Source organism: Carettochelys insculpta, chromosome 2 (genome assembly GCF_033958435.1).
Source record: "Carettochelys insculpta isolate YL-2023 chromosome 2, ASM3395843v1, whole genome shotgun sequence".
Taxonomy (NCBI): Eukaryota; Metazoa; Chordata; order Testudines; family Carettochelyidae; genus Carettochelys; species Carettochelys insculpta.
In genome coordinates, this window is record NC_134138.1 from 134,101,102 (window position 1) to 134,118,171 (window position 17,070).

Sequence of the window (17,070 nt, forward strand, 5' to 3'; positions counted from 1 at the left end):
ACGTAGCACCAACCCATGTACTCGCCCACTACTGACTTAACGCCCATCTACGAGAGGCATAATGGTTAGGTTCACATCATTAGGTTGCTGCAAGGTCAGTGTAGACACAGGTGCTGGAACTAGGAGTGAGAAAGAGTGCAATAGCACCCACGGCTTGAAGTGATTTCCATTCCATACAAGGTTTCCAGTTTGGTTCAACAGCTCTCAGTACCCCCCTCCGCCCCGCCCATAAAAATTGTTCCAGTACCTCTGAATGTAGACACTACATTACTTACATTGACTGTTGCTGACTTTCATAAGCCAGCTCACACTGTCCCACACTAGCAGTTCAGTCATAGGTGCACACTTAGTCCTGGCACTGGCAAATGTAGTGTAATGTGGCCATGCAAAGTAATTTAATTACTACTGTGGCTGTACATCGTTATAACTTAGGTCAACTTAATTTTACAATGTGGACTAGATCCAAGCCCTAGTGAGATGTAGGTCTAAGCTCTATTATTTTGCAGTTTGGAAACAGCTCCAGCCACAGGCCCAAATCGGTTGTCCCTTGGATGTGTTAACTTGGTTGTGTGAACGTAGTACTTGTAAAACCAGGTTTACAATATGATGCGCCGTTTCAAGTGCAGGCTTAGAAACGTGTAGGGTGCACCCCAGTTCCCACCACCCTGGGATGAGTGCAGCACAGTCATCATCTCCTGGGAGAATCACAGAATCCTAAAGCTGTAAGAGATCTCAGGAGGCCATGGAGTCCAGCCCCTCCCGGAAGCAGGATCAATCCCAACTAAATCAGCCCAGCCATGACTATATCAAACCGGGACTTAAAACCTTTCGGGATAAAGCCTCCACCACCTCTCTTGGTAATGCATTCCCAGGGACTTGGTTATGCTGGGAACTAAATCCCAGCAGACCCGGTGGGCTCTGAACGGGAGCGGGTCCCAGGCCAGGCTCCTCTCCGCCCCAGGCACTTACATCCTGGTGATCCTCCACCACGCACACGGGCAGCACCGGGAAGCTCCGCAGGCGGCCCGGCTGCCCTGAGCTGCTCATGGCGGCCACGCTAGAGCGAGCGCTCGAAGCCCGGAACCCCAGGCCGGCTACATTCTAGGGCCCGAACGCCGGGGACCGCGACGTTCCGCGGAGCGCTGGCGTGGGACACCCGCACGGCGAGGGGAGGAGCAGGGGCGGGGCCGCCGCGCGCCGCAGCCGGGGCTCCACGCGGGGTTGGGGGGCACGCGGGGCCAGGGGGGCTCAGTCCTCGCCAGCCCCTCCTCGTTGCCCGCCCCTCTCAGTGACCCGGCCTGGCTGGCGGCGGCGGCGGCGCTTCCGTGGCTGGATGCTCCTCCCTCCCCTTTCCTGTTCCGGAGCCGGTATCGGGCTGGCTGGGGCCCGGGCTGCGCCGCGGGTGACTGTCTCCCAGGCTGCGAGGGGGGTTCGCACAGGTAGGATGGATGCTCCCGCCCCTCCCTAATTGAGGGAGGGAGAGAGAGCGATCCTCTCCCCCACACCTCAGTATTGGCAGAGGACTTCCCCGCCCCAGGAACCAGTGTCCCCACGCTCCTTCCTTCCCGACCGGGCTCCTTGCTCGGGATTCTGGGTGGAGTAGAACTGGCTGGGCTCGATTCACATGGGTCCATCCCCCTTTTCACTGAGTGCTTTAGGTTTGAATGGCGGGGACCTAAACCCCCCGGCCAGACCCTGCTAAGCCTCGCTTGGGCCTGGGGTCCATGTCAGGATGGCTTCCACTCCCTCTTGTAGAGCTCTGGGTACAGACTTGTATGGCTTTTCCTGCCTTTTGTCTGGTGTATGCAGAAGCTGCCTTGATGGCAAAATCCTGTGCATGGCCAAGGGATTGCTTGAACTACAAAGGTGTATGACCCTTCCTAGTGTGAATGCAACCACAGAAGTATGAAGATGCTTATAGTGGCATAGTAGTGCCTGTTAGTGCCATTAGTCACTTTTTATGCTGTTAAAACTTGCATCCTAGTTAAAATAGCCCCTCACTAATAAAACAGTCTTAAGCATAGACAAAGCCTAAATGTGATTCACGGCTGGCATAATATTATCATATCTCTCAGACTGTCTGAGGTAGGGTTGCCAACTTTTCTGATGGGGTGGACTGGACACCACTGATGCAAATGGTGTTTGATCTATCCAGCTTGGGAAGTTGACAACCCTAGATGATGGCTTCTTAACACTCACCCTTTCTGGCTTAAAGCTTAGACATAAGGCTCTGCTGGTAGGGTGGAGCAAAAAATAGCCTGCTTTCAGAAAACTTTGCTCAGACACCATGCTTCTACATTGCAAGTCTGGGGAGTATAAGTGTATCTCTGTTTCACATACCATATCTCTCATCACCATACTATCAGTGGCAAGAAAAGAGAGTTTATTAGGGCTTGTCTACATTACAAAATGTGGTCACCTCAATTTAGGCATGTGGGGCTCACAGCTGAACTCTCTGTCCCCCATCTGCTCCAGGGTGATAGCCCTACCTATGAGCCTAGTGCCCAATCAGTTTCACATCTTGGAGCCTACCAGCTGTGAAATTGACATTCTTGTCACTGGTCAGCTTCAGCCGTGAAACTGACAAGAAAGCTGGTAGGCCCCACTCTGGTTCACACTTGGGTTGTCACCCCAGCATGAGGCTTCAGATTTGAGACTACTGCCCAGCTGATGGCCCCATGCTGTGCTCAGTTTCAAAGCAGGCAGCCTATCAGCAGTGACATTTTTGTTACTTTCATGTCTCCAGCTCTGAGCTCTGCCATTGCTGCTATGAACTGGAGGCAGCCATGAAACTGATGAGAATGACAACCAACAGGATATATAAGTAACAGTGTTGTAATTGCCATAAATAAATGAATAAAAATGCTATGCTTCTTGTGAAGGAGCAGTTACTGTGTTGATACAGCAAGTCACTTACCTCAGCAGAGCAGCATTCTAATGTAGACCTGGACATAATTAGATTGATGTAAGCCATTGACCTAACTCTGTAGTATAGAACAAGTTTCGAATTTAAATGTATATCCAAAGAAAAACTTAATGAAAATTGCCTGGAAATACCTTTCTATTTTCAAATCCATGCAAGGTGTCCCGAAGAGCCCAAAACTGGTACAAATTTGCCAGATCTCAGAGCAGCAGCTAAGATTGCGTGTTGTGTCTGTGTTTCTCCAAGAGTGAGGTTGTAGTTAAGAGATAGAAACTGCATTTTTTATCTTGCTGTTTTGTGAATGTGTGTTTTTAAAGATAGTACTTTCAGACCTCAACATCAATAGCTGTAGCTCATCTCAGCTGTACTTGTACTTTTCTCTTTTCCCCAAAAAGGACAGTTATGATCATCATTTATGTAATTAGACAGTCTGTCAAATGAGGAGGACAAAAGGGGGAGGAAGGAGATTTCTTTTTAAAACTCCCTACTATTTTTGGGAATATGGAATACCACTAAAGCGAAAGCATTATTTAATGCTTTCAATGTTTTTTTTCCCTACTGTTTCTGTATCATAGATAAAAGTAGGGATATTAAAATAGTTAACCGGTTAACCATTTAACTCAGGGCCTGCCACCTGACCCACTACTTGGACCTACCCCGGCCACAGCTGTGGGACCCTACCTGCTCCTCCATGGCTGGAGTTGCTCTGGCGTGAAGCAGCTGACCACTGCTGAAGTTCACGAGCAAGGTCTGGTTAACCAGCAAGTGTACTGGCAACACTTACTGGTTAACTATCAAAACAAAAAAAGCAGCCCAGTAGCACTTTAAAGACTGACAAAATAATTTATTAGGTGATAAGCTTTTGTGGGGCAGACCCACTTCTTCAGATCATAGCCATACCAGAACAGACTGAATATTTAAGGCACAGAGAACCAAAAATAGTAATCAAGGTTGACAAATCAATGATTACTATTTTTGGTTCTCTGCCTTAAATATTCAGTCTGTTCTGGCATGGCTATGATCTGAAGAAGTGGGTCTGTCTCACGAAAGCTCATCACCTAATAAATTATTTTGTTAGTCTTTAAAGTGCTACTGGACTGCTTTTTTGTTTTGATAGTATATAGACTAGCACGGCTATCTCTCTGTTACTTGTTAACTGTTTAACATCCATAAAAAAAGTCTTGTAAATTTTTTTTGTTGGTGGTTGTTGCCATGGGATTAGTCCTGCTGAGGGCTCTGTGCTATAAACCCCAATCCATTTTTAATTGTTGGTGGGGACAGGGTCTCATTAATACCTTTGTCCCTCTGGTCCCATTTATTCCATTGAAATTAACAGGGAATGTGATTATGCCTTGCCACAAACAAGTTGGCCACAAACATGCATCCAGATTGTAGAGCATGTTTCTAGGTAAATGGCACATGGGGATGCTGACACTTTAAAACCACTGCATGTTTTATTTGATCATGTGTCTTGGGATGCTTGAGTTCTTAGATTGTGAGGGCTTTGGACAAATGGATTGCATCTGTGTGTACTTTTGAAAAGTACCATGCATGCTGTGAACACTGACATAATGATGAAGTGTTGCACCTTAACCGTGTTAAGTAAGTGGGCTGAACAAACAAGTCTTCAGCCTCATTTCTTAGTTAGGTGTCATCTAGCTTTCACCTGATGTGAAATGTTGATATAGGCCAGAGTACCTTACCGAGTACTACTACTACAAGAAGGCAGTGTTCCCTGTAAGATGAGTGCTTGGGCAGCGAACCACCCAAAATTATTCCACCCATGGATTGGCAAAAATTATTCTACCCATGGATTGACAAAAGTTAGAGGGAACACTGGAAGCAGGTTCCCAAATATGGTTATATTTGTAAGGTAGACAAAGCCTTTATTATTCAAGGAACGCATTATATCTCTGACACAGGTTGTTTAGTTTTTATATGCTCCATTATATGAAATTACCTCAATTATATTTTAAGATGCTGGTGGGTGTTCTTCACTGTTTGGTGTGTGTTTTAGAGGAATACTATCAAGTTGAACATCACATTAAAAAAATCTTTGTTACCCTTTATAATATCAAGATTGAAATAATTTTACATATATGACAGTATTTGTGCAAGTCAGTTTTTCTTTTTTCACCTATTGAATAATGGTGTTTACCAAGTCACCTGCACTGTCTGGTTCTCATATATTAATTCAGTTCTCATACATTAATTTTGATTGCAATCACTGCAGGGAGAAAAGAGCTTTATTATTTAAGACACAGATTCTGCAAAAGACTTAAGCATTTGCTCAACTTCATACATTCTGTGTAATTCCATTGACTTAAATGACATTGCCTACAATGTATAAAGTACAGTACAGTAATCCCCCGAGATATGCACATTTGAAATGTGCGTATCTCATATTTACATGAGAGAGGACCTGGGTGGGGGGCAGTGGTTTGGGGAGGTGGCAGGGAGACCCCCAGCCCCATGGCTGGAAGCCAGCTGGGCAGTGCCCAGCCAGCAGAGTCAGCCATGGGGTCACCAGCCAGGGGGTGGGGAGACCCCGTAGTACTGCAGCTGGGGAGTGGCTGGGCTCCCAGTGGCAGCCCCAGATAAGGCTGCCACTTTATTCCCCATCTCCTCTGGGCTTGCAGGACCTGGGAAACTGACCAGCTCATGGCTGGTCAGTTTCCCGGGTCCTGCAAGGGGCAGAGGCCTGGGAACCAAGGGACAGCCTGGTTCTTAGCTTCACTGCACTGTCAGAACCTTGGAAACTGACCAGCCATGAGTTCCCTTTGACTTGCTTGAAAATTTGAGTCATGTGAGGGTTGCTGGAGCACAACCTCCGCTTAACTTGGGGGTTTGCTGTATATTGTAATCCTTTAGCGGAGCAGGGTCAAAAGAGGGAACATAAACTGCTATTGTTTCTCTGACTGATGAAAGGGTAGCTGGGATTTATTCTAATAGAAGTTAGTGAAACATTTATGCTCAAAGTTTAGAATCTTATGAGAGAACTCCTCTTGTGTATGTGTATAGTACGTATGGTTGTTGCAGAAGTCAAAATTCATGGAATATATATATTAAATAAGGTGTAATTTTGGTGTTTGAAGGCTTGGAACACAGAGGATCAGTGAGAGCCAGAAACAGACTTTTCCTGTCTTTATTGAGACAGAACTGTTGATTTCATTAATTCAGGATCAGCCCCAAACCACCTGATAATTTTTTTTCTTAGGTCCATTATATGATATTAATTGATCTTTTGCTGAAGTCCACTTTTCTCATTGGCACCTACAGATGCCAGGCTATGTATAAAGAGAGCAGACTCTTGTAGACAGTGGCTGGTTCTACACTTGCCTCGGAAGATGTTACGCTTAGGTTTGATCTTCCGGGGTGCCGTTTTGCACCTACGTGAAACGGCACGTTCCGGGGTCAGCGTCGACCCCAGAACTCCTTGCAAGCCACAAGGATTAAGGAGTGCCGACAGGAGGAGCGCTCCCATCAGCATTCTGCAGTGAAGACAGGGATGAATATTGACGGCTGCAAAATTGATTTTTTGTATGCAGTTGGCATACCTAAAATTGCATAAGAGCCGTTGATATTCAAGGTAAGTGTAGACCCAGCCAATGTCTGCTGTCCAGATGTTGGAAGAGAATTATTTTGCCCTTGACTTGAACATAATTGGGTCCAAGTAGTAAGTGCCTTGATATTTCTAATGGGGCTGGAGCTTGATATTCAAGGAATTACCTTTGTTACAGAATGAGACTTAAAAAGGGTGGCAAACAGCTGTCTGTTTTCCTTCCCCTTTGCCCCCCTCCCGAGACTCATGTCTTTGTTTATTTTATCTCTTCTTCTCTTGTGAGGGTGAAAGATGTCTTTTCATTCTGGACGAGGTTGCCCACGTGGTCGAGGAGGACCTGGTGTAAGAACGTCAACACAGACCTTCAGACCTCAGAATCTGAGACAGCTTCACCCTCAGCAGCCTTCAGTGCAGTACCAATATGACCAGCAAGTAGCTCCTCCAGCTACCTACTCAAGCCCTCCAGCCACAGGCTATGTGCCTCCCAGACCGGACTTTGTACCATATCCATCCCCAGTACCTCCTTCAGCACAGAGTCCAATCAGCCAGTGTCCCATGAGGCCGCCTTTTCCAAACCACCAAGTAAGGCAGAGTTTTCCAGTCCCTCCTTGTTTCCCTCCTGCTCCTCCACCAGTGCCAAATCCAGGTAATTCCCCAGTACCAGGAGCACCTTCTGGACAAAATGCTTTTCCCTACATGATGCCACCTCCTGCAATGCCTCATCCTCCACCACCACCAGTGATGCCACAGCAAGTTAATTATCAACCTGTCTACTCTACAGGCTATTCACAGCAGTCTTTCCCACCTCCTAATTTTAATAGTTACCATCATAATTCAAATTCCTTTCAGAGCAGCAACAGCAATAGCAGTAGCAGTAACAGTCATTTCCGGCACACAAGCCAATATCAGGTAGAAAAAGCCCAAAGCGAACGACGGTCTCCAGAGAGGAGTAAGCATTACGACGAGCACCGGCATCGTGAACATGGTCACGTTCACGGAGACAGACACCGGTCCAGTAACCATGGAGATCGGCGGGATCGAGGCAGGAGTCCTGACAGGAGAAGGCAAGAAAGCAGTCGGCACAGGTCAGATTATGACAGAGGAAGGACTCCGCCTCGCCACAGAAGTTATGAACGAAGCAGGTAAATTATGATCTGTGAATTTATGAGGGGTTCTCAAACCATTGCCTGGAGAGGAAGAATGTTCTGTTTTGGGATAGCACTTTATTGCAGATGTAGGTAGAGACTACTTGTGAGAGTCACCAACAGCTTTGTCCCAACAGTCATGGGCCGCGTCTACACGTGCACGCTACTTTGAAGTAGCGGCGCCAACTTTGAAATAGCGCCCGTCACGTCTACACGTGTTGGGCGCTATTTCGAAGTTAACTTCGATGTTAGGCGGCGAGACGTCGAAGTCACTAACCCCATGAGGGGATGGGAATAGCTCCCTACTTCGACGTTCAACTTCGAAGTAGGGAACGTGTAGACGATCCACGTCCCGCAACATCGAAATAGCGGGGTCCTCCATGGTGGCCATCAGCTGAGGGGTTGAGAGACTCTCTCTCTCCAGCCCCTGCGGGGCTCTATGGTCACCGTGTGCAGCAGCCCGTAGCCCAGGGCTTCTGGCTGCTGCTGCTGCAGCTGGAGATCCATGCTGCATGCACAGGGTCTGCAACTAGTTGTCGGCTCTGTGTATCTTGTGCTGTGTAGTGCAAGTGTGTCTGGGAGGGGCCCTTTAAGGGAGCGGCTTGCTGTTGAGTCCGCCCTGTGACCCTGTCTGCAGCTGTTCCTGGCACCCTTCTTTCGATGTGTGCTACTTTGGCGTGTAGACGTTCCCTCGTAGCGCCTATTTCGATGTGGTGCTGCCCAACGTCGACGTTGGACGTCGACCTTGCCAGCCCTGGAGGACGTGTAGACGCTATTCATCGAAATAGACTATTTTGATGTCGCTACATCGAAATAAGCTATTTCGATGTAGCGTGCACGTGTAGACGTAGCCGTGGTTTGCTGGGCTCTGATCCACCTGTAGTGTCTTTGGCCACTCCAGGTCCTTATGTAGTTTGTTGTCCTGCCCATTGGCCAGAACCTGACTGTATTTACTGTCATTAATGTCCTCTTTCCTCTGGAGGAATCATTCAGGGATCTTGTATTGTTGAGGTTCTGCATGATGATGATGGCGTACACCTGATCCTCTGTCTGCTCTCCACATCTTTTGCTCAGGTTATCATCTGCGTTTCTCTATATCAGGTGGGTACAGCATTGGCTTGTATGATGGCAAAGGTGATTTTCAAGTGACCGTCAAGTGTTGGGCACTCTGTGATCATTGGAGACGTAGTAAATGGCTACTTCACATTCAGGGAGAGTTGCTGCCAAGAGTAGCCAGTGCTGTGTATTGAGTATTGCTAACTTGTGTAGAGAGTCAGCACTGGGCTTTATAGGCCAACATGAAGACGAAATCCATGCCGCAAGAACTTGGAATCTAGGGCTGTTACACTGCAAAGAGAATTGCGTGTGCCAATCCTTGCTCTCACTTAGAACCTCTCTAATATCCAAAGGGCTCTGCATGGAGACAGATTGACATAAGTGGGACTCCTGATGGGGTTCAGAGTCTGCCTATGTAGCTTTGTGCAGCTGTGAAGTAGCCAGTTACTATGTCTCCAGTGTGATCACCAAGAAATTCCAGAACATCCGCTGAGCACCCAACACCATGTCGATTGGCTGCGGAAAACTGCCTTTGCTGTCACCGTCATCAAGAGTGTGGGCCGACGCTGGGCCTTCCTGGTGCAGAGAAAAGCACATACTGACCTGACCAAAACATCTTGTGCTGATGGAGACACCATTATCCAGTATGTGAACTCAGGAAGTGGATGGGACTAATGACAACACCTTCGCTGAGTGTCTTCGTGTCTGAAATATGAATCTGTCATCTAACATTTGAGATATTGTCGTAAGGAATTTATGTCCTCTCTGCAATTGCATGGGCTTCTTGAGAAAAGTGTGTTTTATTGAGGAACTTGGAGAAGGAAGGAAGTTGTCAAAATGGAAAAACCATTTACAAATATAATGTATTGGATCAAAGAAAGCAAAACTTAATCAACAGTCAAGCATCATGAAGAGAAAAGGTTATGAAATATTGTGCATGATGTAGGTGATTTAAATATGCATGACATAATTCCACTTACTAGATTTCAAATTTATATGCTCAGTTTTACTTGAAATGCAGCTATGTTAAAATGTCAGCTTTTTGCCTATAGATTTTTAAGGCTACTAAGATTTAGTTTCCCTCTATTTTTAGTGTCTTACCTGTTCACTTTTTAATGCCGAAAAGGATTTTCCTGCTTTCATTTTTTTACCCAATGCTCACCAACAAATCAGATAGCACATGCCTCTCTCTGAAGATCATATACTCTAGAAGTTAGACAAAATGCAACAAGAAAAATGGGAAAAAAAAGGATTTATGTGCAGAAGGGGTTTATGTGTTAAATTTGTTTGGCTGTGCATATTTCATAAGATTACAAGATTTTTGTGACCAACAGGACGTCCTGTGGCACCTTACAGTGTGTGTGCATCTTTTTAAAAATGTATAATGTATGTTCATGTTAATAACTTGGACTCAAGTTCCTATTATCCCTGTTGAGCCAACTCCTTCTTGTGTATTAAAATGATTGATTACTAACTTTCAGTCAATTATATCAACAGTTTGTCTGACAGCAGTGAGTTAATCATCTTTGTGTCATGGATGGCCAAATTGAGTTAACAAAAACTTTTTTCCCATGGTGATTATGCGTGAGGAGGAAGGAGCCCAGACGATCTTGCAGGATTAGGAGTTGAGGGGAAATATTTTTATTTATAAATTGAGTATATGTGATCTGGAAACAATAATTAAACAATAAACATGGAATCCCATGATTTAATTTCCCAGCTACTTAGCTAAATTCCAACCTTCTGAAGTCTTGAACATAGAAATATAACCTCCAGATTTGCTCCAGGAAGCATTAAATCTCTGGTTTCTTCTAAGATTTGTCCCAAGACATTGGCTTTAAATGATATAACAAGTGTGGCTTAGATCTACAACTAGAGTGTTGAAATTGTGACAGTAACTGGCTTATGGTGAAGGATGGTCTGAGAAGTGTGTGTGCAACCTGCGTATTTTCAGGATAGATTTAGTCTGGCACTCTCTGGTAGGGCACCATCTGTGGTCTGGCATGATTTTAGTTAGCCAGATATTCACTTAGCATGGGTGTGTGCAAGTTTCATGTGATCCCATGAAGTTTGTTTACAGCCACTAGTCCTGGAACTGAGTGTTTTGTGCTGTTTTTAGCTGTAATTTACCACGAATGTCTTCTAAGAGCCCTGTAAGTGTTGGTAATGCTGCTAGACAATATTAACCTCTCATGGTCCAGCAAATTCTCTCATTCAGCACTAATCATGTCCCAATGGTGCTAGACTAGAGAGGTTCAACTTGAACAACTGGAAATAACTGCAGGAGCTTCCTGCTGTTCTTCTGGATCTGATTGTTTTGTTTTGTTTTACTTCAGCTGCATCTTTTTTTTAAAAAGTTCCTTGGACTAACCTGACAAAACAATATTTTAGAATTCTATCATGCCAATACAATTCTTATACAAAGTACCAGTTTGCGCTAGTGAATGAAGGCAAGAAGCTACAGAACGCGGAGAGTGGATATGTTCAGGACTGCCTGTGGTTGTAAGTTTACTCCTGTGTCAGTGCTCACAGGATGGGGTTCAGAATCATTAGGCTGTGGAGACATATCTTTTTGTGTTGGTGGTGTCGGTTTACGTCTATGTACTTTATAGGTGGTTATGAAGGTCAACAGGCTTTTATGAGAAATGAATTTGAATTGCTGCTGTGATTTGGAAGTTACTGTGTGTGGTATCTTGCTTCAGTCTCTACATGAAAGAGAACGGTAGCAGCTGGAGCAAGGAACCCTTCTATTTATAACGGAGAAGCAGACAAAATGGGAGTGACTCTTAATAGTGTACTGTATTGGCTACCTATGCTGAGTGTAAATTAATGGGCTATAAAGATTTGATGTCCTTTTGATGAAAGCAGGGAAAGAGGATGGAGACTCCCTGTCACAAATTTCCTGGAGAACAGATTCATGCCACAAAGCTTCCAGGTTTCATCAAATCCAACTGTTGGAGCATGCCACTTACAACAGTATTGACAGGTGACCTGAATCTGGTTCCAAGCTGCTTCAGGACCAGATTTTATAAAATTCAGGGTTTTCTATTTAACCTGTTTGTTTTAAACTCTTAAAGGGAACGAGAGAGGGAAAGACATAGGCATCGGGATAGTCGAAGATCACCATCTTCAGAGAGGTCCTACAAAAAAGATTACAAAAGAACAGGGAGGTAAGATGAGTTATGTAGTCATGAAAGTCTTTGCAGGTTGTGCACGTGTACATATATCTGCCTCACGACAGATAAATTTCTGTCTGGCATTAGTAACTTTTTTCCTTTATATGAAAATGTTTTGACTTTAAAGTTTTATATCTTGCGTCCCTGGAAAGCTAGACACAGCAAATTTATACACCTAGCCAGCAGACTTCCTTGCTGCACAGTGAAAGTGCCTCAACACCCATTGCTAGCCTATAAGGTACCAAAAATCACAGAACTTAAAATGATGGCATTGTTAAATGTAGGCCAATTGTTTCAGGTCATCTTTGAGACTTCGTGGCTTCATCTGAGATCTATATCACTGACCTTATAATAAATGTATTGGTTTTGTAGGCGAAGGCATAAAAAATTATCTGAATAATGTTTTGAAAACTTCCTAAAACACCGTGAAGAAAGTTTTCCCATATTCCACAAAGTGAATAGAGAATAGATGATAATCTGTAGTGATGGAAAATGGGTAATATGACCATTTCATACTCAGTCTGGTAAAATATTCATGAGTCTTCTCTTCTTTAAAAACAAATGTTTACCTTTTTAGAATTTTTCTGATTTGCTTCAAACCTTTAAACCAAAACTAATTAAACAAGCAAACAGTAAAAAAAAAAAGACCCTACAAACCTCATTTGTTCTGAAAATAAGCATTTTTTGCTAAAATGATGGGTTTGTTTTGTTTGTTTGTTCTTTGCGCATTACACTGTGATTAAAATAGGCCTCGAAATTGTAAAAGGCTTCCAGACTTAACTCTAGATTTCCTACTTAGTGACTCCATATACCAGACATGTAACAAAAGCTAACATTTACCCTTGAAAGTTAATCTCTTAAAATAAGGAAATGACAAGTGAACACTGCTACAAGTCATGTCAGCAAGTGGCCTACTGATTTGAAACAAATATTAATTTCATAGTTTAACTATGTCAGTATTAAAAAAACAAAAGATGGTGTGAATGCTTTTCTTTCGTTGAAGCCGATCCCCCAGCCGAGAGAGAAAAAGACCTCGATGGGAGGAGGAGAGAGAGAGATGGTCAGAGAATCAAAGTGCCAGTAAAGAGAAAAGTTACACTGCTATTAAAGATAAAGAGCCAGAGGAGATCATTTCAGAAAAAAACGAAGATGAAGATGAAGAATTGCTTAAGCCTGTGTGGGTTCGTTGTACCCACTCAGAAAGCTACTATTCAAATGACCCTATGGATCAAGTGGTACGTCTTTGGAGATCCCTCAGTTGCTTGTTGTAAGGGTAGCACATAGTATTTGAACATCTTTACATTTTTGTTTTACATAGTGCTTAATGATCCCCATTTTTCTTTCCCCTCTTCTTATCCTTATCACCTTTTGGTTATTTGTATTTTAGTATAATTATGTGTGGTTGCAGATATCTGTAGACGATGTTTGCTGATAGAGCATGGATGCAGATCCAGATTTAGTATCTGGCCTGTGGATATGCATAGAACATGTTTGTGGATCATGGATTGGTAACATGCAGATTCTGCATCCACACAGGCCTCTACCACTAACTGCGGTCTATAGTTGAATGGAGCTGTCTTCAAGGTCAGCCAGTGAAAGGATGTCTTTATTCATGTTCTAGTGATGTTATAGAATGTTCCCATGCTGCTGTGAGCCATTTCTAGAAAATGTTTTCTGTTTTGTTAAATTTTTCATTTATTTTCATATTTTAAGGCATTAATATTGCAAAGTCTGTGTCTCGGGGGAAGTATATCTCATCAGGCAAACTGTCCTGTGATGCAAAGTAGTATGACCTAATAATACAGGGCAGCATGGCATTGAGATTGAAGTCAATAGGACTGCTCATCTATGTGGGGCCTAGAATGGCCTGACTGGCAGCCAGAACAGAGGGACCCAGGCCTTCCTGTTCCACCAGCTCCCAACCCAAGGCCCTATCTTCAGTGAGTGTATCCACTACTGAGTCAGTGAGGATCCTTCCAAAACATGTTGACTTTGTTCCTGGTTCCACAACTGGATCAATGTCTAGCTCCTTGGACTACATCCTACACTGTCTTCCTGTGCAGTAGTCAACAGGTGCCTTTTCCCCTAATGGGCTTCCATGGGTAATTGTGTATTCACTTGGACCTCAGTGTGTCTGGCCTCCTTGGTCTGGTGCTCTGTTATATCCCAAGCAGGAGTCTGTAACACACATCCACTGCTGCTGGGAAAATTCTTTGCCACTGTGAATGTATTGAATCTATTTGCCCTGCAGAAAAATGCCTTTGACAGAGAAGCAAAGGGAAACCACCATGGTTCTCGTGTGACTCTTCTCACCAGAACATTTCAGGCACCCAAGGCAGTTGACAGAGTGGTAAATCAGGGTGGAGCAGGAGGTGGGATGGGGGAAGACCCAGCTGGTGGCACATACCTTCTGCCAAGTTCATTGGCTACCAGCTGGGACTTCCTCTTCCACTGCATTGCAACCGGGGCTGTGTCAGACTCAGCCTGAGATTTCTCTTCCAGCTGCAGAAAATTCCCCAGCTGTGCAGGAAATGGCTCTCCCATTTGCCCAACTCCGTCCATCCAGATCCTTCATACCTAGATCCTCCTGCCAAGTCTCACCCCCACACTCAGAAGCTCCCCACAATGAGCCCCACTCCTCCTGCACTTGAACCATCTGATGAGCCACCTACATCCAGAACCCTCCAACAGATTCATGTGCATCCACACCTGCCCTCACCTGTATCCCCCATTTGACCACCTGCACCCAGACTGCCCCACTTAGAACCCTCTCAGCCATACCTGGTCCCCCCACCCCTCCACACGCTAAGTCCTTCGATCCTGACCTGATCAGCCTGTCTGCACAAACCTGGTGCACCTGGCGTGGAGGGGCAGGGCCCTGGAATGTCCTAGTTATTCCATGGTGTCATATTTGGGGACAGCCTCACAACTGAATCCTTGTCCTGGGGGAGTTGTGTAGTGATCTCAGATCTCTGTGTAGCCAGTGGCCTGTGTCCCCCATTGCCCTGCTGGAACCTCCCCATTGACAGATAAAATTTGCAAAGATGTTAGATCCAGAATTTTTAATGTTTAATGCAGAATTTTTAATTTTTTTTGGTGCAGAACGCCCTCAGAAGCAGTCCTCCTAACCGGTGAGCCCAGACTAAGCTGAGCCGCCCCCATTATAGTATGTTCCCAGTTGGAAAATGCCCAGCAAGGGAAAGGGGGCATGGATTCCACAGCCCATCGTCTGGGGTTAACCCCTTCCTGTCCAGTGCAGACATCTTGACATAAGATGGACCCCTTCCTGTCCTTCACAGCCTCCTTTAATTTTCTGTTTTGTTTTGGTTTTGGTGTGTTATTGTCAGGGGGACTCCACTGTGGTTGGAACAAGCCGGCTCCGAGATTTGTATGAAAGGTTTGAGGATGAGTTAGGAAAACGACAAGCAAAAGCTAAAGCAGCCCGGCCACCATGGGAGCCACCAAAGACTAAACTTGATGAAGATTTAGGTAAGTGCCATGGTGGCAAATACCTGGAACCGAGTAATGAACAGTGACTACTTTTTCAGGTCTATTTGTGTGTTCTTTTCTATGAATACATGTCAGGTGGTGGTTTCAGAAGTACTCAGGATCAGTCTAACTGTCCTCCCCATGAAATAAGTAGGAGATTTAACATTGCCATCAGTAGGAGTGGTGGAATTAGGTCAACACAGAGTGCTTTTGAAAATCTCACCTTTTGTGTGTTAGGTATTATCTTTTAAATATCAAAATGGCAGCAAGAATCAGATTATTGCAAAAGTCCAACTGTAAGGTGATTGAAGAAGTAGCAGGTGCTTTTAAAATATTTATTGTTTTACTGTGGCTGTTCAATATGAAGTAAAAAGCTTGCTAATTAGCCATTGTTAATCTGCTTGAAATATTGTTGATCACTTCCTAGTTCAGGGCAAAGATTTAGTAGCAAAACACTGTAAGTCTTCTAATGCTTGTATGTCAATTATTTTTGTAAAAAATAAATTTGCTCTGTGGTCATCTAGCACAGGGATTCTGAACTTAGGGGTCAGGACCCAAACATGGGTCGCCATTAGATTATCTAAGGGTCGCCAGCTGCTGGCTGTGAGCCACATGTGGCTCTTTAAGGAGCCATTTGCCACGCCCACTGCTGCCGCCGCTCACTCCTCCTCCCAGTCCCTGCCCTGCTGCACTGAAGTGGAACTCAATTTAATTGGTTTAATGGCTGATGGGGGGATCCAGCCCTTAAACCATTTAAATTGGGTCCCCTTTCAGCACAGCAGGGCAGGGAACTGCCCATGCTGCAGATGGGGGAAGGGAAAAGGGTGGCTGGGGGCAGGCATGCAGAGGTAGCAGCCTTTCAAAGAAGTTTGTGTGTATGTGTGTGCGGGGGGCAGCAGTGGTGCTAGAGAGGTAGGTGAGGGACATTTTGGGGCTGTGAGGGGTGTAAGCCCTGGGTGCAGGTGGGTGGTGGCTTGGGGCTGAGGCCTTTAAGTATGGGGGTGGGGGAGCTGAATCAATATTTATAAAATATTTTTTCCCAGGGGAGAACCTCCCCCCACCCATTTTTGAATTGCCTTGGGTCACAAACTCTTACTGAATTGTGAAAATGGGTCACCATCTTGAAAAGGTTGGGAGTTGCTTATCTAGCACCTAAAACATGTTAGGCAAGTCACAAATCAAGCAAGACGGGGTCTCTGCCCTGAAGAGATCACAGGAAGGATACAATGTGATGCTCTCTGAAAAAAGGAGAAAGGGAAGACAAGGAAACTACTTTAATCTTATCACATGGGGAAAAGGCTTGTTATGGTCCTGATCCTGGGTGATGGTGTGTGTTGCTGAATGCCTTGCACTTCCATAGTGGATCAGAGTCTTCCTGCACATGTTGGTGGGGTCATTAAGTTCAGAAGCACTGAGCTTCAAAATATATTTTTATGTGCCTAGGAATGGTTCATAGGCTGATGATTTTGCCCTGCAGTATATTTGTTAAAATATTATATGTCATAATTAGAACTTAAATGGTAAAAGTAAATGAGCCTCATTACATATTTTGTACGTTTTTTTTACTTGGGGGCTGGTCCTTCCCCCATTGCAGTTTTTGTACTTACTTCAGTGGGAGTGCAGTTGTACCCTTACTTTTTATTTATCAAACTTCATTGATCAGTCTCTCAGTTTTTAATGTTCACTCATGATGTTCACCTGTGTATCAAGGTAATTTGA

At 44.7% G+C, this 17,070-nt stretch overlaps 2 protein-coding genes across 3 annotated transcripts in view; one reads left to right on the top strand and one right to left on the bottom strand.

Moving 5' to 3' along the window:
• C2H5orf22 (chromosome 2 C5orf22 homolog) overlaps positions 1-1,100 on the bottom strand; it is a 32,714-nt gene extending 31,614 nt beyond the window's left edge. Inside the window, exon 1 of the mRNA XM_074987800.1 lies at positions 970-1,100. Coding sequence (XP_074843901.1) covers positions 970-1,047 — 78 coding nt within the window. The 5' untranslated portion in view covers positions 1,048-1,100. The remainder of the gene's footprint in view (positions 1-969) is intronic.
• Positions 1,101-1,302: 202 nt separating this feature from the next.
• Positions 1,303-17,070, top strand: part of DROSHA (drosha ribonuclease III) — a 124,397-nt gene continuing 108,629 nt past the window's right edge. Inside the window, exons 1-5 of one of the 2 annotated variants that reach the window (XM_074987798.1) lie at positions 1,303-1,439; positions 6,769-7,627; positions 11,764-11,856; positions 12,866-13,097; positions 15,210-15,351. In XM_074987798.1, coding sequence (XP_074843899.1) covers positions 6,777-7,627; positions 11,764-11,856; positions 12,866-13,097; positions 15,210-15,351 — 1,318 coding nt within the window. In that variant the 5' untranslated portion in view covers positions 1,303-1,439; positions 6,769-6,776. The remainder of the gene's footprint in view (positions 1,440-6,768; positions 7,628-11,763; positions 11,857-12,865; positions 13,098-15,209; positions 15,352-17,070) is intronic. The other variant, XM_074987799.1, reaches the window with a different exon arrangement.